General features: G+C 42.3%; 2 protein-coding genes and 1 long non-coding RNA gene across 4 annotated transcripts in view; 1 reads left to right on the plus strand and 2 right to left on the minus strand.

Annotated features, from left to right (window-relative positions):
• Positions 1–27,953, minus strand: part of BVES (blood vessel epicardial substance) — a 128,209-nt gene that overhangs the window by 70,468 nt on the left and 29,788 nt on the right. The gene's annotated exons all lie outside the window — the stretch shown is intronic.
• Positions 23,113–27,466, minus strand: LOC137570718 (uncharacterized). Its single transcript, XM_068279424.1, has 3 exons — positions 26,963–27,466; positions 25,550–25,712; positions 23,113–25,045 (listed from the first exon to the last, which is right to left on the minus strand). The coding sequence occupies exons 1-3, from the start codon at positions 27,246–27,248 to the stop codon at positions 24,232–24,234; spliced, it is 1,263 nt and encodes a 420-aa protein (XP_068135525.1). The 5' UTR covers positions 27,249–27,466; the 3' UTR covers positions 23,113–24,231.
• LOC137570719 (uncharacterized) lies at positions 23,156–26,113 on the plus strand. Its single transcript, XR_011031154.1, has 3 exons — positions 23,156–23,527; positions 24,061–24,162; positions 25,756–26,113. It is a non-coding gene; the product is annotated as an uncharacterized lncRNA (long non-coding RNA).

Raw genomic sequence — 27,953 nt, forward strand, 5'->3', positions numbered from 1 at the left:
GCTTCATTCGGCTTGTTTATTAAGTTACCAGATAGTGTATTGAGTTCATTGCCTGCAGCTGGGCATGAATTAACTGCTTTTTTGCAACATTTTCCATTCCACTCTACAGTACCTTCTGATTAATGAGGCTTATGACATGCAATGATTACATCTAAAATTGATAAATTCTTTAAATTTTCCAAGCCTATTACAATGAAGATGGACTACAAACTCAACTTTAATTAAACAATTTCTCATGTTCTTAAACCTCTTAAAATAATACAGTACAACTGGAAATGTTTTATCTTTAAGAACTCATCATTCTGTAAAATGTTAACACTTTTATATAGAGTATTATTAATGGCATGTAACACTGCAATCTCACCATAAGGTACAGGCATGGGAAGCAAATATAGCTAGAATAATGACACAAATATAATATTGATAAATACAGGGGAGTCTCTGTTATTCCAGGGATGTGTTCCAGCACGGATCCCTGTAAATCACATTTTAAATTAATATAAAACAGTAGGTTCCAAATGAAAGTAATGCTGTTATAATTGAATTTTTACCGCTTTGTACCAACGAGCTGAGTGAAAGAACATGCATTTACAGTAGTATGTTGGCATGCACAATAAGTATCTCCACTCGCCCAAATAAAACAACAATCCTTTCCAAATCATAGCTATAAAACTCAAATGTTTTACCAAATTGTATTATACAGATAGAATTGTTTTGTCTGGTCATAACTCTGTAGTTCTGTTGGTTTCATTGTGTACGAGTGTCAGCTGATACTGAACTGCAAGCCCTTTCTGGGCATAGGCGAACTTTGTAAGTGCAGAGGGTGCCACATAGTGGGAAGTGCAAAATAATACTACATGCTAATGGCAATTGGCAGTGCACCAGCCATGAAGGAGGGTGAGGTGAAAGTCTCAGGCAGCTAATGCACTGTGAATCAGTGATTTTCTGAATATATATACTTATTGGTGTCAATAGGTTACTGTTCATTGACTTCATAACCAGAAGCCTTGCAGTCACCTTCACACTATTGATAATATACAGTAAGCTTCCCATGCTACTCACCCTACATACAGACCTCATCAGTAGTGCCATGCAGGAAGAAAGACAGGAGGGGAGATGTAATTTCCTTGATAAAGTGCAGGAAGTGACATCACTTGCTGTTCGGAACTTAAGTAGAAAGGGAGTTCACTGCTCTCTTCTCTCACCTTGTCCCCTCGGGTGGCCACTGATGTGGTCCAGGCAGTCCCTACTTGTCCTGCTCCCACCATAACCTACATAATTTCCCCCCTCGTTATTCTACAGATAATGGTGTTATCCAGGCTCAGCGGGTAGCAGTGTAAATTGAAATGTCACCAGCAGGGTTTGAAAATCTACCATTAAAGGGGGATCTGCAAAGGGTTAAAGAGAGAAGAATCTGTCACTTATTAAAAAAAAAGGTAACCTAGGAGAGGGGTCTGCTACTTGGCTGGTGGGCTGTATCACTAAAGGGGACATATGCACCTTACAGGGGAACCTCTAAGTTAGAGATTTGGAAACAGGGTAGAATCTGCCACCTTCTTATGTTCATCGGGGGACCTGTTCCGAGGATAGCACTGAGAGATACAGCAAGAAGCAAGGGCACACAGTGGGAGAAGATATTAAAAACTGGTACTGTGCAGGTGACATACAATTTATTGGTATCATTGTTATATATGCAAGGTCGTGTATACGATACTGGTTTTAATGAAGTTTTATTAAACAATGTTCATGTGCTACCAAGAATTACATGATGATAATGGAATTGAAAGTTGACCTCTGATGAAGCAGCTTGTAAGCCCTGAAACGCGCATCAAACATTGTTTTACATAATTGATTCATGTATCTTTCTAAATTTATGGACATTTAGGCTGCTTTCACAGTAAGACGTTACAGGCGCACCTTAGTGCAGCCTGTAACGCTCCCCAACGCACAGCAATGTAACTGCAATGGGCTGTTTACAGTGCCCACGTTGTGTTACACTGTAACGCTGCACGTCAATCTAGAGTGCAGCATGCTATAGCGTTAGAGCGGCTTTGCCGCGTTAGCCTGCTTGCACAGGCGCATTGATTAGCCACATGGCTAATTAATATTCACTACACTGCGCTGAAGTCACTGGCGGGACCACGTGATGCGGAGTGTTCCGCTCACGTGGTCTCCACCAGCGCATGCGTACTATAGTACGCATCACGGACGCATCAAAGAGCCGCTTAACGCGGCTCTTTACTAACGTCCTCTGCCACCACCCCCATGCGTTGCGTTAGGTGCACGTTATGCAACCTTAACGTAGCACCTAACGCAACGTCTTAGTATGTAAGTAGCCTTAGACCCTCCTAAAAAAGGGATTTTTATCTGTGAGTTGAATTAAAATAGAAAATATTTTATACCATTTGAAGGGTCTAGCTCATTTAGACCCCCAAGAGTTTTTTGGTTGAAGCTGAATGAGCTGAGTATAAAAGAGTGAGAAGCTATGATACTTTAAACCAGAGTCGAGTACACATTAAAAGTTTTATACATACCTTGGGCTTCCTCCAGCCCCATCCGCATGGATCGCTCCCACGCCACCATTCTTCCTCATCAGTACTGTGTCCCGTAACTTCAGCCAGTCGCGGACAGTTTTACGCATGTGCAGTGCGCTCCCTCCGTCTTCAGGCCTTCACAAACAATTGTGTACATCTGCACTATATAAACAGCAAAAGATGGAGCAACATCTGGACCATAATGAAACCAGGAATCACAATCTGAAATGTATAGAAAGCAAAAAATGGAACAGCATCTGGACAACAACCAAGCCAGGAGTCACCACTTCCAATATACGTAAACACCACACGCAGACAGGACAGACCAGCGGAGAGTGACCATGCTGTTCCATTTGTTGCTCTATATACTGTAATGTATAGAGCAACATCTGGACCATAATAAAACCAGGAATTATAATCTGCAATGATGAGGATTCCTGGTTTCATTATGGTCCAGATGTTGCTTCATCTTGCTGTTTATATAGTGCAGATGTACACAATTGTTTGTGAAGGCCTGAAGAAGGGTCTACCCGAAACAAGTCGATGTTGTCGTCTTTCTAAACAATTGATCTTGCTAGGTTATTGTTGCACCTTTTTATGAGATGATGTTTCTAAAGATGAACCTCTCTGAAGCTTTGTGAACTAATTATTCATATTTTGGATACATTAAATATTTAAGCTCATCTTTAAAAAAAAAAATTTGGGGTGTCTTTAAATGATGTACTATGCACTTATCCTTGTACAGGTATGTCAAGGACGGTTGCGTGGCCGCACACACATCCTTGAACCGCCTGTGAAGAAAATGCGATCGCAATCGATTCTCTGCATCGATTGCGATTAAGATCGATAGAATCTGGATTGGTTGTGTAGGGGCTACCTGTAGCAACCTGGAGTCTCTCTTTCTCCCAGCAGAGGGATAGCATTAGCTTAACAGCAGGATGGCTCTTTTGATTTGCTAATGAACAGGGACAAACTCTTGTGTTCGAGAGACTAGTGTTTATTTTTAATTACCTGGGGACACAGGATTCTGCACTCTGGCAGAACCTCAGATAGGTGTCAAATTGCTCCACCATTTGGTGAGCCCCAGCCAAGGGAGCTTCCCTCACAGTTGGGGGCTAGACTGGCTGGCACCGATGGGGGCAGATTTGAATGCATGTGTTGTATGATTTCTTGTCTGTTATATGGAGACCGCATGTAGCACAGCTATAAAATTCATATAATCTTATTCGTTAAAATCTGCCCAATGTGCTGATATAAAATTAATCGCAATAGCCCGTCCGGTTATTGATGTATGACCCTTCTCAGGAACTGGACCCACTGCCCTAGTCACGTCTGATGTCATATTAATCGGTATTTTCTGACAATTATGAATCTGCTATCCACCTAAATATGACATGTATCGTTTATGAGTTACGGCATTTTATAAGTTTAAACCTAAAATCTCTCTCAGAGGGAATGAACTGTCATTGGTGGGTAATTCAGAGGGGGCAGGTGTTGCCACGCCCCCAAACCAGCTTCATCAAAAGCACATTGCCAGCAGGCGGACCTCAGTCCTCCAAATTCCATCTTTATGAGAGCTTGTCTGCTGCTAGCCAGGGGACCATGTGGTTAGCGGCCATCTTGTTTGGACTTTGAACTGAACCAAAGGAACTTTACAAGTTTTCCCAGAAAGGACATATTTCCACGAACCTAAGTATTTTCTTCCCTTTTATTTTCATACTGGCTATTAACCTCCTTGCCGGTTATCCTGAGCTCAGCTCGGGGTAACCTGGGCAGGAGGATTTCTCAGGCCTCGCTGGGCCGATTTTCACAATTTCTTTTTTGTGGCACGCAGCTAGCACTTTGCTAGCTGCGTGCATATCTCGATTGCTGCCGCTCGTCGCCGCTACCCGCCGCGCCCCCTCCAGACCCCTTGCGCAGCCTGGCCAATCAATGCCAGGCAGCGCTGAAGGGTGGATCGGGATTCCCTCTGACGTCCCGACGTCAATGACGTCATCGCGATCGTCGCCATGGCAACGGGGGAAGCCGAGCAGGAAATCGCATTCTGAACGAGATTTCCTGCTTGCAAAGAGTGCCGGCGGCGATCGGAGTAGGTAGGGGGATGCCGCTTGTCAGCAGCTATCATGTAGCTAGCGCTAGGCTAGCTACATGAATTTTAAAAGAAAATTTAAAAGTGCTGCGCTGCACCCTTGCAGACATAATTGGAATGGCAAGGGGGTTAATGTTTCTATAGTTGTTGATTTTAAGGATTTTCTGTATATATTAATTATTTATATTGCATTTTAATAAACCGACGTTAACGTCAGTTTGTTTATTAAGCTACCCTATTATTCAGCCACACAGACACTGAACCCGGGTCTCTGAAGAGACACTACTATTGTCGCTAGCTAGACAGAATAGAGTGTGTTTAACCGTTTTATTTACAGGTCTAGACTTAGCCAGTCAGTGGGCTCCTTTGTCCCTTGGTAACAGAGGTGGTGGCATACCCTGAAATAGTGTGTAATTTGTAATTACCGTAACTCACAGGCTCCCTTCAAGTCGGTCTGCTGCCAAAATTCCAGCGGTTTCTGCGCACTGATGGCGATCACAGCTTGTATGGTCTGTGTGCTGAAACCGATTGGAAGGCATTTTGCGTTCCGGCCACTAGGGGCACTGTGACAAGGTAGTCCCCCGACTTACGAACGACCTGCTGATACGAACGGCATGGACATTTTTCAAATTGGACTTGTAGTTTTTGAGAAAATCGATTTTAAAAAATGTAAAAAAAAATGGCTTTTAACATTGTATAAGCAGGTACAGAGGGCAGAGGTGACACAGAGGGTGACACTGGAGGCACAGAGGAGGTACAGGGGACAGAAATGGCACAGTGTTCCGACTTAAGAACAGATTCAGGTTAAGAACGAACCTACTGTCCCTAATACTGTGTACGCATTACAAACTGATGTAGCTCTTCAGGGATCAGGAGCTGATCCCCTTGTGCAACATCGCTGGGCCAGTCTGCACACACGCGTGTCAGCTGTGTTGCTGGTAAAACGCTGTGTTGCTATGGGGGGGGGACAACAACGAGTGGCATGTGCGCTTTAAATACTTTTTCTCATAATTAGATTCACCGGTGTATGTAGGTCAGTGGGTCACTGAGCTTAACAAACCAATTTGAGTTTCAATAATTAGTTCTAAAGGTTTTGGAATCAATAAAATGACAACAGTGCACACATTTATGCACCTGCCTAATTTTAGTTAAACAATTATTGTGCACTTTCTGTAAATCCAATAAACTTCATTTCACTTCTCAAATATCACTGTGTGTGTCTCCTATATCAGGGGTCCCCAACCACCAGGCCGCGGCCCACTGCCGGTCCGTTGGCAGTTTTCCACCGGGCCGCGGCGAGTCTGTCATCTCGCCCCTCTCCTCCAGCGGCCGCCGCTCCTGTTACCTTATGAGCGGGCGGCTGCTTCCTTTCTTATATTCCCCCGTAGCCACTCTTCTCTTAGCAGCATCTCCTATTATAGCAGGAGAGGGTATGAAGCAGGGCAGCAGTTCCCATGGTAATGGCGATGCATATCGCCGCTACAGGAAGCCGCTGCCTTGCTTCCTTCCCTCCTTACAGCAGCCGCAAGATGCGCTGCTGTAATACGAGATGCTGCTTAGAGGAGAGCAGCTATGGGGGAATATAAGAAAGGAAGCGGCCGCCCGCTCATAAGGTAACAGGAGCGGCAGCTGCAGAGGGGGGAGGGGCACCACCTACCCATACTAGGGCGCTATACTGGGCACTATACTAGCTATATACTGGGCACTATACTAGCTATATACTGGGCACTATACTAGCTATACTGGGGCACTACCTACCCTTACTGGGCACTATACTAGCCCCCCCCCTCCTACCCCCCCTTAACCTGCTTCTCATTAAACTGTCCACTAGGTCGCGCGCAACCCTAGCCACACAACCCCCGTCCCCTCCCCCCGATCCCCAGGGAAAAATTGGGTCAGAAAGTGGTCCCCGGGCCGGAAAAGGTTGGGGACCCCTGTCCTATATGATATATTTAACTGACATTTTTGACATTTTTTATCGTAACAACCAACGATTTATACAGGAAAATCATGACGATTAACAATTAATTAACATGTGTAAATACATCAGAGGGCAATATAATAGCTTGGCGGATGAGCTTTTTGTCCCTAGGCCTTCTCAAGGACTAGAGGACATGATCTGCGCATGGAGGAAAAAACGTTTTAGCCATTTATTTAGGAAAGGGTTCTTTACAGTAAGAGTGATTAAGATGTGGAATGCATTGTCACAGGAAGTAGTTATGGCAAACTTTATACCTGCATTTAAAGGGGGCTTAGATGCTTTCTTTGCGTTGAAAGACATCCATGGCTACAATTACTAGGTAATGCCTAATGAGGTTGATCCAGGGATTTTATCTGATTGCCATCTGGAGTCGGGAAGGAATTTTTCTCTTTAGGGGATAATTGGACCATGCCTTGTAAGGGTTTTTTCGCCTTCCTCTGGATCAACAGGGATATGTGAGGGAGCAGGGTGGTGTTGTACTTTATACTGGTTGAACTCGATGGACGTATGTCTTTTTTCAACCAAAATAACTATGTAACTATGTAACAAGGTTGCCCAAACTTTCGCATCCCACTGTATATTGGTTTTACTTCGGTATTTATTTCTTCCCTCCTTGTGGGCCCTGCATGTAATGTCTGCTCTATTAACAACAATCTTCTCTATTCCTCTCTAGTCACCTCTTCTCATTCACACATAAAATATTTATCTTGAATCTCCGTAACACTTTGGAACTCCTTTCCACAATGTGCTTGCCACTCACCCACCCTGGCTATTTTTATACATACCTCGAAGACTCCTTTATTCTATTCTATTATCTCGTCTTGCCATTGACTACTGCATTGTACACAGCTCCCCATACCTGTTCTAACCCTTAGACCAGGCATGGGCAAACTTGGCCCTCAAGCTGTTAAGGGACTACAAATTCCACAATGCATTTCCCTTTATGAGTCATGACTGTGGCTGTCAGACTCCTACAATGCATTGTGGGACTTGTAGTTCCTCAACAGCTGGAGGGCCAAGTTTGCCCATGCCTGCCTTAGACTGTGAGCCCACTTGGGCAGGGTCCTATCTTCCTATGTGTATTATTGCTGTGTAACCTGTCACACATTTCCACCTTCATGTATAATGCAATGCTAACCTGTCCAAGTATAGTTTCTCTGTAACCCATTGACTTGCTACTGAGATTCTGGCGCTATAAAATCTAAATTAATAATAAGCTCCATGATTGTCAATATTAAGCACCACAACCTCACATAGCAATAAGCCAGCATGATGCCAAAATACCACAATTAAGCAGCATGCCCAGAGTAACATAATTAAGCAGCATGTCCCAAATTACATAATTAGCTCCATGACCCAAAACAATGATTAGGAAATATGACCCTTAACACAGTAGTCAGCACAGCCTTACACTACATGTAATTTTCTATAGCGTCAACATTTTCTGTAGAGGTGTACAGATCACAAAGACACATAAATAGTTGCAGTACAATCAGAGGATCCAGCAACAAAATGCATACATAGCTGATGCATGTTTTGAATCATCATCAATAATAGTACATGTTCATTTGATTACGTACAGCTGAAACAGCAAATACTATGTGAAAGACCCTTCCTTTACAATCTTCTAGACCAGAGGTGCCCACACTTTTTCAGCTTGCGAGCTACTTTAAAAACTACAAATTGAAAATGAGCTACCAGGTGGAATCTCCCTACAGATGCATGCCACAGCTGCAGCACATGCACAGCGGCAGCCCATTAGTGATTACCACAAGCCACTAATCAACTGGATGCATATCATAGAGTCCTCCTCAGTACACCAAAAGAGATTCACAATTTCATGCTTACAATAGCATACTCAGTGTCCCACAACATTCTAATCAGCATAATGCTTGTAAATTTATGGCTCCCCACCTTGCAACATCATAATCCTCTATACTGCTGTGCAAAATCTCAGGACAACATACTGCACTAAGATTATCCAAGTCAAAGAGACAGTATGGCACATACGTCTCTCAGGCATGCAGTGTGTGAACTACCCAAAACTCCTTTGGATCTACCAGTAGATCACAGTCTACCTAATGAGCACCCCATGTTAGTTAAAGAGGAACTCCAGTGAAAATAATGTAGTAAATAAAGTGCTTAATTTTTTACCATAATTATGTATAAATGATTTAGTCAGTGTTTACTCATTGTAAAATCTTTCCTCTCCCCGATTTACATTCTGACATTTATTACATGGTGACATTTTTACTGTGGGCAGGTTATGTAGCTGCTCCTAGCTATTTTGGCTGTTAGAGACAGCTGTAAACAGCTAATTCCTGTCTGTGAACATTGTTACATTGTGGCAGTTTGCCCAGAGTACCGCGGTACTCAGAGCTACTTGTGGGAGGGGTTTCAGCACAAAATCAGTCATACAGCGCCCCCTGATGGTCTGTTTGTGAAAATCATATTTCTCATGTAAAAGGGGGTATCCGCTACTGATTGGGATAAAGTTCAATTCTAGGTTGGAGTTTCTCTTTAAGGTACACACTATACAATTTTCTGTTAGGGTGGCCACTAACGATCCAATCTTTTTCATCCAATCTTACCAAATCTATGTAGTAGAAGAGTAAACTGAGTGAATGTATTTAATGGATACTATAGGCAGTTCCCTTATATTACATAGAAATGGTAAGATCGATAGTGGCCACCCTTAGAATTACCTGCCAGATAGATTTTTTTTTCCAACATGCTGGAAAAAACTATCTGGCAGGTAAATCTAACAGACAATTTTATGTTGTTTACCTAGCATAAGTGCAGATAACAATTAGTCAGTAGGATTAAAAATACTATTATTGGACAGCATGTCCCCCAAATAGCATAATTTGGCAACATGTCCCCAAATATCGGTAACATGTTCATTTTAAATATGGAGAAAATTTAGAAAAGAGTGGTAAATATATATTTTTTTTACAAGCTAATTTTTTTTTTTTACAAACATTTTAACGCATTTTGTAATAGCACTTGGAAAATGTGTGTTGCGGAGCACTGGGGCAATTAATTTTGTCATGTACTGTTGTCTCCTGAATGCCCAAAGCTATAAACCTAGCCTCTATTTATTATTGAGTCTGCTCTCACCCTGCAAGACATGCATTTGTTTCCACAGCTTTTCCTCTACGCTGGAGCTAATAAAACAATAAATCTCAAACATACTGTTAGACATCTATATCTATCTATATAAAAGTTGATTTAAGAAAAAAAATTGTCCATTTTTCTGAACATAAAAGCAGCAATTCTAGCCAGTTACTCCTGAAGTAAGGTGTGAAAGCTCCAAGGCACAGAATATTTGTCAAGTTTCTATTAACCCGTGATGTAAAAGAATATTTATTGTTCCAAGAACTGGAACATTTAAAAATAAAAAAAACTAGGAAAAAGTGAAAAGGAAGAATCATGGCAAGTATATTATTTATAGTTTAGCGTGCGGAGTCCATTTACAGTACATTATATGAATAGAATGGAGTATATAACATGATAATGAGATTCTTCGAGCAAGCTCAAGGAAGAGGTCTAGCAACACAATTCAGCAGTCAAGATAAGCAAAGGCTTTGGTCAACATAGTGTCTCAAAGAGCCTCAAATATAAAAACTTCCAGAATATATTAAATGGCATCCCCTGTATGATTTATACAAAGGCAGGGCTCTCTATTCACAAGAAAAAAAAAGACTAGCTGGTGCCCTCCTCCGATTTCTCCTTGACTAGCTCATGTAAAGGGGGGAGGAGTTTAGACAGAAGCATTTACTTGCATTAGCACAGTAAGCCCAGCCAGGTAATACACATAATGCAAAAATGGTTTATGTGCAGTGCACCAATCTTTGTTCATAGCAAATTATGATACATTTCACAAAATAAACAAACATGAGGATTTACATTATCCTTAAAGAGACACTAAAGCGGGAAAAAAATTATGATATTATGATTTGTATGTGTAGTACAGCTAAGAAATAAAACATTAAGATCAGATACATCAGTCTAATTGTTTCCAGTATAGGAAGAGTTAAGAAACTCCAGTTATCTCTATGCAAAGAAAGCAATTAAGCTCTGCGACTTTCAAAGTCGTGGAGAGGGCTGTTATCTGACTTATTATCTCAACTGTTATTGAACTATTTACTTTTTTTCTTCCAGAGGAGAGGTCATTAGTTCCCAGACTGCTCTGAAAGAATCCTTTTGAATGCTGAGTGTTGTGTAATCTGCACATATTATAGAATGATGCAATGTTAGAAAAAACACTATATACCTGAAAATAAAAATATGAGAATATTTTCTTTGCTGCTAAACTTCTAGTAATTATTCATAGTACACAACCAATTCATTATATCATATATTTTTTTTCGCTTCGGTGTCACTTTAAAGTGAACATAAAGCCAGGCAAAAAAAAAAAATGAGATGAACTCACCTGGGGCTTCCCTCAGCCCCCTGCAGCAGATCGGTGCCCTCACAGCCCCGCTCCGATGGTCCAGGACCCGCCGGCGGCTACTTCCGGTTTGGCCGTCACCGGCCGACAGGCATGGGAACGCGAGTGATTGTTCGCGTTCCCAGCCTGTATATCGCCCCCTATGCTGCTATTGCGGCCAGGAGTGTGTATGTACAGTGCCTAACACACAAGTAACTATGCTGTGTTCCTTTTTTTCTTTCTCTTTCTGAAAGAGTTAAATATCAGGTATTTAAGTGGATGACTCAGTCCTGACTACATGAAGTGACTACAGTGTGACCCTCACTGATAAGAAATTCCAACTATAGAACACTTTCGTAGCAGAAAATGGCTTTTGAGAGCAAGAAAGAGATACAAAGGGGAATTTCTTATAAGTGAGGGTCACACTGTAGTCACTTCCTGTCTGCCACTTACATACCTGATATTTAACTCTTTCAGGCAGAGAAAGAAAAAAAAGAACACAGCATAATTATTTGTGTGCTAGGCATTGTACATACACGTCTATCTCATCATGTCACTTCATATATCCTTTAAAGAAAACCTGTAATAAAAAAAACCTCCCCTGGGGGGGTACTCACCTCAGGTGGGGGAAGCCTCCGGATCCTATTGAGGCTTCCCCTGTCCTCCTCGGTCCCATGGCGGCAGCGATAAAGCTCCCCGAACAGCGGGGATGTAAATATTTACCTTCCCGGGTCCAGCGCAGATGCAGTATCGGCTCTCCGCTCGGAGATAGGCGGAAATAGCCGATCGCTGTTGGGCCTCTCTACTACGCAGGCGCAAGTCTCCTGCGCCTGAGCAGTAGAGCGGACCCGACAGAGATCCACTATTTTTGCCTATCTCCGTGCGGAGAGCCGCAACAGCACCCCCACTGGAGCCAGGAAAGGTAAATAAATCAGCGCTTGCCGAGGGAAGATTCCGGGACACTTCGGGGGAGCCAACGCTGGACTGCCTGCAGCTACAGGAGAGAGGGAAGCCTCATTGGGACCCTGAGGCTTCCCCCACCCGAGGTGAGTACCCCCCAGGGGAACTTTTTTTGTTACAGGTTCTCTAAGTCACGCATAAGACAGCTGAGAAGCCGTCATGAATTGGTAACATCAATGTATATAATGTATGTGCCATTTGTGAATTGCCATATATACAGGTCTTTCTCAAAAAATTAGCATATTGTGATAAAGTTCATTATTTTCTGTAATGTACTGATAAACATTAGACTTTCATATATTTTAGATTCATTACACACAACTGAAGTAGTTCAAGCCTTTTACTGTTTTAATAGTGATGATTTTGGCATACAGCTCATGAAAACCCAAAATTCCTATTTCAAAAAATTTGCATATTTCATCCGACCAATAAAAGAAAAGTGTTTTTAAAACAAAAAGTCAACCTTCAAATAATTATGTTCGGTTATGCACTCAATACTTGGTCGGGAATCCTTTTGCAGAAATGACTGCTTCAATGCGGTGTGGCATGGAGGCAATCAGCCTGTGGTACTGCTCAGGTGTTATGGAGGCCCAGGATGCTTCGATAGTGGCCTTAAGCTCATTCAGAGTGTTGTGTCTTGCGTCTCTCAACTTTCTCTTCACAATATCCCACAGATTCTCTACGGGGTTCAGGTCAGGAGAGTTGGCAGACCAATTGAGCACAGTAATACCATGGTCAGTAAACCATTTACCAGTGGTTTGGCACTGCGAGCAGGTGCCAGGTCGTGCTGAAAAATGAAATCTTCATCTCCATAAAGCTTTTCAGCAGATAGAAGCATGAAGTGTTCCAAAATCTCCTGATAGCTAGCTGCATTGACCCTGCCCTTGATAAAACACAGTGGACCAACACCAGCAGCTGACATGGCACCACAGACCATCACTGACTGTGGGTACTTGACACTGGACTTCAGGCATTTTGGTATTTCCCTCTCCCCAGTCTTCCTCCAGACTCTGGCACCTTGATTTCCGAATGACAAGCAGAAGTTGCTTTCATCCAAAAAAAATACTTTGGACCACTGAGCAACAGTCCAGTGCTGCTGTAACGCTGGGGGGGGGTCATACGTTCTGACCAGCCAGCACAACAAGGCTGAGAGCTGAATTACGGAAGAGGCTACACAGGCTGCCCAGAGCAACTGCTTCTCTGGGCTTCTGATAAGACGCAATGGCAGCGCAGTGCGATGTTGCGCTGCTCTTGCGATAGCAAACATTCAAACAAATACAAGACAGACTGGAATGAGGTAGCCAATAGCAACCACAGCAATGGCTACCTGCAAGGACAGGACTAGGAGGACAGAGGCTGAAAGAATGAATGCTTGCTAATCTAGTCACTATCTCAGTGACAGCAAGCATTCACAAAGACAAGAGTGAGGTAGCCAATAGCAACCACAGCAATGGCTACCTTGCAAGGACAGGACAAAATAGTCAGGAAATAGCAGAATCAAAAGGCAGGCAAACGTAATGCATAGACAAATATACAATAGATATGATTTCCTAGCGTATTACAATTTACAGCTATCATAAAACTACAAATGACTGACTAACATATGTATATATCGGCGATGAACCGATATATAACATAAGCAAGGAACACTGGCTAGAATCAGGAGCAATACAGCGAACAAGACTAGGCAATACAAAATCTCTATACTAGGAGTACGTATATATGTCCCCGTGGGAAATATATAACGTAGCTCCACAGGATAACTGAACTAAGACAAGGAATATATATTACAATATCAAGGGACCCAGTAACAGCCTAGACAGAGCTGAAACTATGATGGGCGGAGCACGCTTGCAGGAAGCAGACCTTTATACTGAGGTCATCCGGTGAGAGCAGAGATGCAAATCTCCACACAGCTGAATGGTAATCATTCAATCCTGTGCTGGCCTGAACACCATTAGCTAGCTGAAAGACCATCATAACAAATGCATGCAGTGCTATGCAAGAACATGCATGCAGGAAATCCAGGGCTATCTGGCTGCAGCTCAGCTGCAGCAAACCATTAGTGGAATAATGACAGTATTGCAGCTCCACTTGCAATGGACAGAACACGTCACAGGAGGAATCCGAACAGCTGCTTCTCTGTAGCCCAGGTCAGGTGCTTCTGCCGCTGTTTCTGGTTCAAAAGTGGCTTGACCTGGGGAATGCGGCACCTGTAGCCCATTTCCTGCACACACCTGTACACGGTGACTCTGGATGTTTCTACTCCAGACTCAGTCCACTGCTTCCGCAGGTCCCCCAAGGTCTGGAATCGGTCCTTCTCCACAATCTTCCTCAGGGTCCGGTCACCTCTTCTCGTTGTGCAGCGTTTTCTGCCACACTTTTATCTTCCCACAGACTTCCCACTGAGGTGCCTTAATACAGCACTCTGGGAACAGCCTGTTTGTTCAGAAATTTATTTCTGTGTCTAATGCTGGGAATACACGGTTCGTTTTTGCCTTCGTTTAAACCTTCGTTTCGATTGTGCCTTTTGTCCTTTTCGATCCCGAAATAATCGGTCATACGGTTAATATCACCACCCACGGTTTCGTTTTTTTTTCGATTCTGATGGTTTCGTTTTTCCAATGATCGAAGGCTGCAAAGAAACGAAACGAAAATCCCTTTTTACAGGGACGGACTAGCATAAACGAATATATAATCGATCTGAACAGCCATCAAGCCTACCAATGGCTCGATTAGATGGATAAAGAGAGATAATATCAAACATGTTCGATCACTAGTCGTTCGTTTTTGGGGTCTATTAATCGAAACTATAATGAGATTATGACTATTTTCACATACGTTTTCAACACTCGATTCGTTTACCGAACGAATCGAAGGTTTAAACGAAGGCAAAAACGAACCGTGTATTCCCAGCATTACCCTCTTGCTTGAGGGTGTCAATGATGGCCTTCTGGACAGCAGTCAGGTCGGCAGTCTTACCCACGATTGCGGTTTTGAGTAATGAACCAGGCTGGGAGTTTTTAAAAGCCTCTGGAATCTTTTGCAGGTGTTTAGAGTTAATTAGTTGATAATATGAAAGTCTAATGTTTATCAGTACATTACAGAAAATAATGAACTTTATCACCATATGCTAATTTTTTGAGAAGGACCTGTATTTATAAACCTAATTAGGGAGAAAACTTTTTACCTTAAAAAAAAAAAAAAAAAAAATTTGTATGAGTGTTTAACACTAGAGAATCATGAGATAAAGTGAAGTAAGCAGAAATAGTAAATTATGAGATAAAAGGTAATTTAGTGTGTCGACTCTTGCACAGTACTTGCTAAAAGAAAAAGGAAATGAGAAATGTAACACTGCCTTTGCTTAGATGAAATCTTGTGATGTATACATTCAGTTATGCATCAATTCACAAATTCCTGTTTAATGGACTAGTGTTTACGTGTACCTCCTGCTGTGCATTCAGTAGCATTGGTGGCAAGATTTAATTTGGAAAAGGTATTAATGCATAGAGCTTCTGGATTCTGTCATTTCAAAAGAGATTAGTGAGATGAGTTTCATATCCAGCTATCACAGTCCAGGGTCAAAAGTCCCATTTTACACAGAATATGCATGCACTAGCACAGCTCTAATTATACTCATACCAGATATACATGAAGTATCAGGAGTATGATTAAGCATGTCATCATCGATTTAAACAGGTGACCGAAGTGATGAGGTAGGAAGTTATCCATAGATCAATAAACAGTAATCCAATTCGGAAACGCTCCCCAAACAGAAATTGATTGGGTAGAAGTAAAGAGGTTACCACATCTACACCCACTAGATCTATGAAGGACCTGATCAGGAAATGATCTATCCTCAGTCCTTTCTAGTGGTGTGATGCAAGGTGCAGTACAACACTGTGTAGACATCGTTCCCTCATCACTCCTCCTTCGCCTGCTCTAGGAAAAATTACCTCAACCTCCGGTCACCATTTCAACTCCTAATCTGTTCAAAAGCAATTCAAAGCTTATCGATCACACATGTCACTGCGAATATCAACCTGTGAATGGTCGCCTTAACCCCAAGACTGCCACCGACATCTTTAGGCGTTTCATAATTGCCGTCTCTATGATCTGTGTCTATGGATGCTTTCTGCCAAAACTACTTCTGCCTGCCGCCACATTGCATAATTTCCCATCGATGACATCTAAAAGCGTTTTCCGCCTAAACTGATGAATTTCTGCATTTTGTTTCTTGTTTTGTTTTCTGCATTTCCCTTTTCGTTTTCTGCATTTCATTTTCCGCTTTTTGGAATAAAAGTATGACTGCCTATTGGATTCATGGCTGTTGTTCCTCTAGTTCTTTTTCTTTTTATGGTTTATTGCACTTCACTTCACTCCACTCCAAGAAATGGAGTGCTTAGAGCACTTTTTTCAGTTGCCCAGAGATATGCAATTATGTTGATGCAGAATTATGTAGCTTGAAAATGGACAAATCCTGTGCTTCCAAGATTGGAATTAGCCCATTTAAAAGCTGAATAGATTTTCATAACTACCATAATTCTGATCAAATATCAATTATTTGCCCTCAAACACAACTCCCACTGACTAATGTGTGTTATGGCACATGTGGAGCTTGTCAAAACATTTGGTCACCAGTATTCCAAAATAGCTGGCACAGGCGAGTAGCTTTTTGAAAAAGAATACCTGGCAGTCTGAGGCTGGGTTCACGCCACAAATTGGCGTTAGTGTTGCACCACCAAAAACAGGCCTTCAGGGAACACCACGCTAGTATAGGGTATTATCTGTCTGGCATTCGGCCAAGCAGGAAGTGACGCGCGATTGCGGTCACTTCCTACTTCGGGTATGCGGAAGTGCACAGAAGCGTATTGTAAAAATACACTTCCACGCATGCGTGCCGCCAACTTCTTTAACCACTTAAGGACCACACTCTTAAACTCCCCTAGTGACCAGGCTATTTTTTACAACTAAGGCAAATGCAGCTTTAACGGCTCGCTGCAGGGCCGCACAACTCAGTACACAAGTGATTCCCACCTTCCCAGCCCCTTTTCTACCTACCAACAGAGCTTTCTGTTGGTGGGCTATGATCGCTCCCAGGATGTTTTTTTTTTATAATAAATATGCCTATTTTTTTTATCCCCCCGCCAGCCAATCAACGCAATTGGCTGTCATAGGCTTCAACCCATGACAGCGGATCGCTTCCTTGCCGCCCAGGGGGACAGCCGTGTCACACGGCTGTCCCGTTCCGGGCCAATGCAGATCGCCGCAAGAGCTGCGCTGTAACTTAGGTATGCCCTAGCATTAAATCAGGCACTTCCGGCGCAGCGTACCGCAACATGGGAAGTATGAACTTTTCCATAGGCTTTCATTAGGCTGCGGTAGCAGTGCGTCAATTTGCCACAATGTAATTTTCATGAAGGAGTCCGCACACAAACCGTAGAAGCAATAAACGTGAAGTATTTATTCTCCCATCACATACATGTGCAGACGGTCTGACCTAAGCAGGTCAGACAGTGTCTGCACATGTATGTGATGAGAGAATAAACACGTCACGTTTATTGCGTCTACGGTTTGTGTGCAGACTCCATCAAAATTACTTGCACATTGCCTGGGGGTCCAGCACCAGCCTACCTACCGACGTGTGTGCGATCCTTGTATTGGAAATTTGCCACAATGGACTGCGCCAGTGTGAAAGGGCCCTGAGGAGTAAAAGGGCACTATGGTGAAAACCTGTATAATATAAAATATATTTGTGTACACAAACACATTTGCCCCTAGAGCACTGTAAGTTTTACTTCCAATGTAGCTGTGGCTTACAATAGGAATTATAATCAGAACATTTTACACACTGGGAGGGTAAGGTTCCTTCATTTTCAAAAACATTCCCTGAAAAGCAGTGGTACAGTCCAGGCAGAATAGTGGCACATGAGTAGGCAGACCAGAATCTTTGTATAGGCCCTCTTATTGGTTAGCCAGGTCACAATATGGTCTCACATTACATGACATTATTCAACAAATGTGGTATGGTACTAGGTAAAAGAACATTTCCATATAAGTAGCACAAGGCCATCACAGGCAGGAGGCATAGGCCCTCCCATGGCACGGACTGAAATCAAGCCTTGATCAGCACAAATTATGAGGGATAAAGTATCTTCACTCCTAGTACACACTAGATCGATATTCATATCGGACATTCATCTGATATAGAAGTAAGCTGGTATACACATGTACAGTATGTGATTATTTTTTCAAATTCTCATCAGATTTCCGTTAACTTTTCTGACTGGATAACGACTGAAAAGGATTTAAAAGGATATACACATGGAATGATAGCCAGCAGGTCAATCAATATCTTTCAGCATGCACAATCAGTTTCTGATCGTGAAACAAGTCAATTTTAAAGCTAGGAATCTGGTACTAGTGATCAGCAGGCACTCATTGGTACACACCATGCAATTTTTACTTTAGATGCGATTTCAGATCGGGAAAATGATCGGATAGAATATATACAGCCTGTATATATTTTTCCCAGATCCAATCATTATCCCGATCGGAAATAGCATTTAAAGTAAAAATTGCAGGGTGTGTACCAATGAGTGGCAGGCTACTATGTTGCTGGTATACACCAGGTCATGACCCCGATATTACCTTACTGGCAACAGAAGAAACGGGAATACACAGTGTGAGATCCCTAGAGCAACACTGTATCAAAGGAAGGCAAACAGACAAAATCCTGGTCTATAGACAAGCTGAGGAAAGGGCAGGAGTCAAACTCTCTTGGTTGGTAAGAGAAACCGTGACCTAGAATTGAACTTCATCCCAATCAGTAGCCGATACCCCCTTTTACATGAGAAATCTGTTCCTTTTCACAAATGGATCATCAGGGGGCGCTGCATGGCTGATATTGTGGTGAAATCCCTCCCACAAGAAACTGTGAGGACCATAGTCCTGGCAGTTTCCTGTCTGTGAACCTTGTTGCATTCTGGGAAATAGCTGTTTGCAGCTGTTTCCAACTGCCAAAAAAGCAAGCAGCAGCTACATCACCTGCGAGCAGGAAAAATGTCACCATGTGATAAATGTGAGAATGTAAATCAGGGATTTAACAATGAGATTTTACAATGGGCAAACACTGACTAAATCATTTATACCTAATTATTGTAAAAATGAAGCACTTTTTTTATTACATTAACAATTAACGGCAAACGGACTTATTAAAATATCCTGTTTGAGCCTGTTAATGGCAACAGGACGTTTTAATAAGTCGTTCGCTCCCGCTCCGCACATGTGCGCGCCGATCCCGCCGCCATTTACCATCGCATTCGCAATGCCTGTAATGAATGGACGTGACCGCGATCAGCGGCCTCGTCCATTCATAAAACAGGAAGCCGTCACTGTTCAGTAAAATGTAAAAAAAAAAAAGGGAAGACTTCCTAAACAGGAGAGTATTCACTAGCGCCATCTTGTGGCCAAAAAGTAAAGTTACACATACATACACATATACACAATATTAATGAAATTAATAACTTACACTTCCATAGCGCCCCCCCCCCCCCCCCCCCCGAAAAAAACCCCACTTGTAACAAAATACATAAATAATTGTTTTAGGGACTCAGCTTCTATATTTTATGAGGGAATATTACTATGATTTTACAACATAGGGGCTTGTGATTATGGACCGGACAAAAAAAAAAAAACAAACACAAAACAGAAAAGTAACACCTATATTTCCACATGATATATTGTCGCCATACATTGTGAATTTAAACGGTTTAATAATCGGGACAACTGGGCAAACAAAATGTGTCAGTTTTAGCCACAGGGGAACATTTCATTTTAAAACTATAATGGCTGAAAACTGAGAATTAATTTTTTCCATTATTTTCTTATTTTTCCTGTTAAAACGCATTTAGAATAAAACAAATTTTTAGCAAAATGTACTACCCACAGAAAGCCTAATTGGTGGCGAACAAAATTAGGTATAGATCAGTTTGTTGTGATAAGTAGTAATAAAGTTATTAGGGAATAAAAGGGAGGAGCACTGACAGGTGAAAATTGCTCTGATCCGTTAGGGTAAAAACCACTCGAGGGTGAACTGGTTAAGCTGAGATCAAGGCACACGCCATACAGACATAATGGAATCCAGGCTCAGGTCAGGATTGGTGGCAATGCAGAATGGTTCAGTTAAAGGTCCGTACACACGCCGGACTGGAGGCAACAACGGGTCCGTCGTCACCTCCCGCTGGGTTCGCTCAGAAACAGCCGTATCAGTCCGCCGACAGACTGTACACACGCCGGACTGTCGCTGGAACGGCCACCCAGCGGGAGGTCGTTGCCTCCAGTCCGGCGTGTGTACGGACCTTTAATGTGGAGACCAAGAAATAACCCAAAGTCAAATCAGGAACCATGAATAAAGCAGAGTAGAGACCTGATGCAGAGTAACAATAATGGGAGCTAATCAGAACTGAAAGCACACAAATAACTAGGCTGTGTTCCTTTTTTTCTTTCTCTGCCTGAAAAAGTTAAACCTCAGGTATGCAAGTGAAAGTTTCTGCCTGGGTCGGGACCGGGTCGGACTGGGTCAGACTATAGCATAACCCTCACTGATTAGTAATTACAGTCATATAACACTTTCCTGTCAGTAAATGGCTTCTGAGAGCAGGAAAGAAATAAAAAGGGTCAATAATTCATACATTTGAGCTCTGGCATATTTCAATGAAGGTGTCATTGAGCAGAGACAATGAAACAGTAAAAACTTAAAAAATAGATTTAAATTTAAAATAAAACTTTGGGATATCTTAAAAAGTCATTTTAGGAGACGGAGGATAGATACAGTAGTTTTTCTCAACAGTTAATTTTAAAATCACCCTAAAAGCGCTTGTGCAATGATTCCCTATGAGAGTGTTCACATATGAGTTTGGTTCGATTCCGATCCGCTCACCAAAGCGCTGCCTGTACCATTTTCAGGGCGATTTGCCTCAATGGAAGGTGTAGGGAACAGGGGTGCTCATCCGGATTCCGGATATCCGGGAAACCCGGATATCCAAACTTTTTAGGCCTATCAGACCGAATCCAGATTCCAGATAGCTGAGCCCAAATCCGGTTAGCTATCTGCGCATAATCCGGATATCCGGATTCGAAATACTGTAACTAAGGTGATGACGTCCTGGAGCCAAACAGAGGGCTCCCAGCAGAAGCCCTAGCAACCAATCACAGAGGGAAACCCTGGCCGGCACCACCTGACCTCATTGAGCCAATCAGAGGGCACCCAGCCTAAGCCATGGCACCCAATCACAGAAAGGAACACTGGCCAGCCCCCCTGTATAATAAGGAGGGCTGCCATGATGAGACAGATCGTCCTGGCTTGCTGAATGCACACTGAGAGACATGCTCCAGTGCTGGTGCCCTACAAAGGGCTGTACACAGTTGTAAACCTAAAGCTGTTCATTGATTAACCCCTTCACTACTATCACTACTCTATAGTTAAATCGTTAATTAGCTTGATTGATGTCTCATAGTGTGACAGTTAAGGCTCATACACACATCAGACCATAGTCTTTGGAAAATGAAGGATCACATACCAATTTTACCCCCTTCCATGTAGTATGAGAGCCATATCTACACAGTCTATTCTATGGAGCTGAACTCCCCATCAGACAGAAATCTTTGCAAGATGCTGCACACACAGATGCTGTAGACATTCAAAAGATCAGGATTTGCAAAAGATCTGTAAAATGCATTCATAGTCTATGAGATCTGCAGATCATCATACACACCTTGTTTAACAGACATTCATCTGCAGACTAGATCCACCAGGATAGATTTTCAGATCTGCAGATGATTGTCTGATCTGCAGATGAATGTCAGATAAACAAGGTGTGTATTATGATCTGCAGATCTCATAGACTATGAATGCAATTTGCAGGAACGAATCTTTGGCAGGAACAGATCTTTTGCAGATACTGATCTTTTGTATCTGTACAGCATCTGTGTGTGCAGCATCTTGAAAAGATTTTTTTCTGATGGGGAGTTCAGCTCCATAGAAAAGACTGTGTAGGTATGGCTCTCGTACTACATGGAAGGGGGTAAAAGTGGTCTGTGATCTTTCATTTTCAAAAGACTATGGTCTGATGTGTGTATGTGGCCTTATGCTACGTACACACATGCGACAACGATCGTTCGTTGTCAACGACGAACGATCTTTTTATTGACGAAAGAACGACCGAAGTAAAGTTAGTTGTAAAAAGTGTGTAACGATCACATCGTTAGAACGAACGTTACACCACGTAAAAGCACTTAATGCGCCTGCGCATAAAATTGTAAAGTTCCTTGGAGAAAAAGTGAAATGCGCATGTCCAGCCTGGTACGAACGATCGTTTCCAACGATGTACCACTTTTGCTAACAATCGTCGGTGGTAAAAATCCGCCAAGACAGAACTTTGTTTTGTAGCGATTTGCCTCGTTCGTCGTTTGCCTTAATAGTCGTTGGTTCGTTTTTTGTAACGATCGTCGTTGGTAAAGATCGGGGAACGATCGTTACAAACGACTATAGTCGCATGTGTGTACACACCTAAAGGGCTGGTGCACACCGAGCGGGTTTTTCCGCGTTTTCAGATCCGCTTGCGGCTGCGGATCTGCTTGGTCAATGTATCTCAATGGGGTGGTGCACACCAGAGCGGCAGGCGTTTTGCAGAAACGAAAAATGCCTGGGTGAGGCATTTTTTGGATTTCGGATGCGTTTCTGCCCCAATGTTAAGTATAGGAAAAACGCAAACCGCTCTGAAAAACGCCTGTTCAGAGCGGTTTTGCAGGCGTTTTTGTTACAGAAGCTGTTCAGTAACAGCTTTACTGTAACAATATATGAAATCTACTATACTGAAAACCGCAGCAGCAATCCGCAAAACGCTAGCAAAACGCCTCATAAAAATAAAAAAAAGCGTTTAAAAATCTGCTAGCGTTTTGCGGATCTGCTAGCGGGTTTTGGTGTGCACCAGCCCTTAGGCCTGGTGCACACCAAAAACCGCAAGCAGATCCGCAAAACGCTAGCGTTTTTCTGAACGCTTTGTCTGTTTTTTTAGCTGCGTTTTGCTAGCGTTTTGCGTTTTGCGGTGGCGTTTAGCATGCGTTTTTCTAGCGTTTTGCGTTTTGCGTTTTTTAAGGAAAAAGGTAGAAAGAGTTGAACCAAAGGCTAAAAATTAGATATATTGATGACATGTGGATCAAATGAAGGAATTAAAGTGCAAGTACCAATATAAAAAGGGAGTGGTCCTTCACAGCATTGTGGGTTAGTTGAGGAGAGGTGACATAGTGTTTGAGAGTGAGTTGTTTTTGTGGAGAGAGAAAATGTATCCTGATTTGCTATTACTAATATGTGTAGCAGCATATATGAGACGCAGGCCAAGGACACGGAGATACTGGGTGCATCCCATACTGCAACAGCGGCGCAGGAAGGGTCAATTTTGGACACTCTATCGTGACTTGAGGCAGCATCCAGACAAGTTCTTTGGCTACACCAGAATGTCTGTGGGCAGGTAAGAGTTGTTTTGTTTGTTCTGTACCATTTGGCATTCTTGTTATTTAAATAATGAATGTTGCAGTCATTGCTGAGCCTTATTTAACACTCTGTTGGACTCCAATGTACAAACCAACACACTCAGCAATCATGTATATGCATTAAAAGACTAAGATTACCATTATGCTTGTTCCTGGTGTGTTATGCATACACTGCCTAACACCTATTGCTTTTTTGGACTACCCAGTAACTACTATAGTATATAAGCATACATCATTTTTGAACAATAACCTAAGGTAATAACCCCACGTAACACACATTTATACCTATACCAATATCATGCACCTATGAACAGCAGAAACTCAGTAAAGACACTTGTTGTGGCCAGCGACATTATTTTATTTGTTTTTGGTAGTGGTTGCCCAAATAATTCTTTAGGCCATGTTGTCATGAAGGTATTTTTGCAAACATAGAATGTATATGTTCAAAAAAGAATGCTTTTATATCACAAACATCATCAACAAATTACATATACATCTGTATTTTTGACAGTTTTGATTGTCTACTGTCCAAATTGAAGGATGCCCTTCAAAGACAAGATACTAATTATCGCCGTGCAATCACTCCAACGGAGCGTCTCCTCATAACTTTGAGGTATGTGAAACTAACTTTAAAATATTAACATAAAATATAACGATTTACACTACCTATAAGGCACACTTCCTACTCATGTTGTGCAAGATAATCAGACATGCTTCCAGTGTCATGAATGAAAGCTTGTGTAGCTGATTCTGAAGTAGTTTGTGGCTGGGTCTGAGCTGATAAATCAGTGTACACTGGAGTGTCTGATCTTTGATACCTATTAGCTTGCTCAAAACGCATAGGTCCTGTCATAGGATAATGTGGCTGCTGCCCATATGGCCGGGTTGCCATATGCATAGGTGGGTAACTAGGTGGGTCATACATACGGTGACTCTGGTAAGATGGTTGTGGGTATGAATGATACTGAGGAGTGGCATGAGGCATGTGTTGTTGAGTGACATAGTTGGAGCTATTTTCTTCTGCCTGGCTCTGAGTTTGCAAAAATGTGCCCAGGGTCTCAGATATGGCATGTCTGGCTGCCCATTGCTTATCTGGCGGCACTTTCTGTAACAATGGCACTAAACTTAGCAGATACTGGGTGCATGGCTCTTTTAATTGTTTGATTTCCTCCTCTCGCTTCTCCATATGATCCACAGCCTTTTCAATAGAAGTAATGAGCTTGTGATCATATTCAGCCCTGCTCATACCTCTTGCTATTCTCCTGCCTTGGGTTGATGCCCTCACACCTCTACTAGATCTGTGAGTTGTGCGTGGCCTAGTAGTTAGTGTACTGGGTTGTGTTTGATCAGCAGTTGTTGAGTCACTCTCATCCAGTGTAGCTGTGTCACCATCCTGTGGAGTTAAATCATCCACTTCCAGATCACTGCTAGTGTTGTGGCCTGCATCTATTTCCGCCTCCTCAGGATCAGGATCAGGTGGCAGGCTATCTTCAGTTCTAATGTAAAGAAGAAGAGAAGAATTGAGTACTGGTATAGAGGCCAGTGATGTAAAATAGAAAATGTCATTGATGTACATGTGTAACTGTACAACAATCATAGTTGCCTTTCTCTCCTGCAGAAATGTTGTGAGTATTACTTTAAGGCACAGCCCCTGAGTCATCATGCAGATCACATGTTTGTAGTGAAGTATTAATGTATAATCTACACATGCTTGTTCGTGGTGTGTGATTCAGACACTACTGCAGCCAAATAGATCCACATGAGTGTAAGGCAACTGGTATTTGTCCACAAAATCCTACCAGATTCCTGACAGATAATCGCACTATAAATAGCTTAGTAAACAATCATATTAAGCAAAGGCCTACTGTAAAATGACCTGCAGTGAATCACATTGAGTCTATCACACTCCTGCAATGCATTGTGTGACTTGTATTTATATTACAGCTGTAGCGGATACTTTTTTCAGAAGTGTAATAGGTGTACATTTGCGACATACTTACTCAGCCGACTCATGATGTTTTCTCATAAATTCCAGAATCCCACAGAATTTATATCTTGTTCTTTGGGAACTGCCACACCCACTTTTAGATTCTTGATATTGTTTCTCCAGCTCCTTTTTATAACTGTCTCGCACAGACTTCCATCTTTTGCGCAGGAGACCAACTTCGAACAAAAAACAAATAAACATTTCTGTATTACTTTTCAGATTTCTGGCAACAGGACATTCATATGCAGCTCTGCATTATCAGTTCCTGATGGGAAGATCTACTATCCGCTACCTGGTTTTGGACACATGCAAACTGATTTGGAAAACACTGCAGCCCGAATTTATGCCACCTCCTGATCTACCTATGTGGGAGGCTAATATTCAGCATTTCTGGGAAAAGCATCAATTCCCTAACTGCCTAGGAGCAGTGGATGGGAAACATGTCCGTATTGTTATGCCTGCAGCCACTGGCAGTGTGTATTACAATTATAAAAAATATTTCTCTCTTGTGCTCATGGCTGTGGTGGATCCGAATTTAAAATTTATATATGTGGATGTGGGTGCTTACGGCAGTTCACATGATTCTGCTGTTTTCCAACACAGCAGATTTGGCTTGAAACTCGTAACTGGCCAAATGACCTTACCAGCACCACGACCCTGGCCTGACACACAACAACCACCTTACCCATGTGTGTTTGTGGCTGATGAGGCATTTGCTCTATCCGAGCATGTGATGCGGCCTTATGCCCAAAGAGATATGTCTCTGAAAAAAAAAGTGTTTAATCAGCGCCTTACCAAAGCCAGGCAAGTGGTGGAATGTGCTTTTGGCATACTTTCTAACAAATGGCGCATTTTTCATACTGCCCTAAAAATGCAACCACAGTATGCTATTGCAGTTGTGAAGGCCACATGTGTTTTACACAATTATGTAAGAACATTAGATGGCATGAACACAGAGGAGGAGGAGGAGATTCCACCCAGTGCTCTTCAAAATGTTGTCCCTTCTACCTTACGTGGGCCTATTTCTGCTATTCAAATGCGAGATAAACTCGCAGATTACTTTGTGCCATAACCGATAAGTATGTAAATATTACAGGTTGACATTTAATTTGATTACATTATGATCTTTACTTTACTATTAAAAAATAGGTCAACCTCTTTGTATGTGTTAATCTATGATCATGTTCTTTACTGTAATATCACAACCGCATGCAGAATACATGTGCATACATAGACACACATGTACGTGCTGTTCCGATTGAGAGATGGCTATACAGAGACACAGACTGCAAGAGAGACATGTGGTAATGACACTTAGGATTAGCTAATTAACCTTTCAGGGGAGGGGTCTTCACATATTGTCAGCACAGTGCCAAAAGAGTCAACCTAAAAGAGTTAACAACACATGTTTAACAAATACACTCACCTTTTGCTTCTTGAGTCTTTGGTGACAATTTTTCCCATTTTTCACCCAGGAACTCATGGGCAATGTTTCTCCAGATGTCATGCAGCCTTTGATGATCTTTGTGTCCAGGCAATGTCTTGTCATACAGCTCTGGACTATTCTGTATTTTAATTATTAAATTTTCTGTGGTAAACCACGTGCCAGACATCTTGCACAAACCTTCTCTGCAATCCCTCATGCAAAGCAGAACAACAGGAAGTACACTTTGACCTGGAAGAGCAGATTCTGACAAAAAACGCATCTGCATCCGCTTCCAAAAACGCTATACCAAGCGGTTTGACAGGCGGTTTGCGTTTTTCCTATACTTAACATTGAGGCAGAAACGCATCCGCAATCCAAAATCTGCTGCAGCCCGGGAGTATGCGTTTCTGCAAAACGCCTACCGCTCTGGTGTGCACCACCCCATTGAAATGCATTACCCTAGCAGATCCGCACCCGCAAGCAGATCGCAAACCGCAGCGGAAACGCTCCGGTGTGCACTAGGCCTCAGAGTGTGTGCTGCAGTGCTGCTGGGCCAAGGGCTGTACACAGTGATAAGCTGTTCAGTGATTAACCCCTTCACTATCTTCACTACACTATAGTTAAATCATTCATTAGCTTGATTGATTGATGTCATAGTGTAACATTTAGGCCACATACACACATCAGACCATAGTCTTTTGAAAATGAAAGATCACAGACCAATTTTACCCCCTTCCATGTAGCATGAGAGCCATACTCTAACACAGTCTTTTCTATGGAGCTGAACTCCTGATCAGAAAAAAAATCTGATGCTGTACAGACACAAAAGATCAGTATCTGCAAAAGATCTGTTCCTGCCAAAGATCCGTTCCTGCAAATTGCATTCATAGTCTATGATATCTGCAGATCATCATACATACCTTATTTAACTGACATTCATCTGCAGATCAGACAATCATCTGCAGATCTGAAAATCCATCCTGGTGGATCT

The sequence above is a fragment of the Hyperolius riggenbachi genome, chromosome 4, assembly GCF_040937935.1.
Source record: "Hyperolius riggenbachi isolate aHypRig1 chromosome 4, aHypRig1.pri, whole genome shotgun sequence".
Lineage (NCBI taxonomy): Eukaryota > Metazoa > Chordata > Amphibia > Anura > Hyperoliidae > Hyperolius > Hyperolius riggenbachi.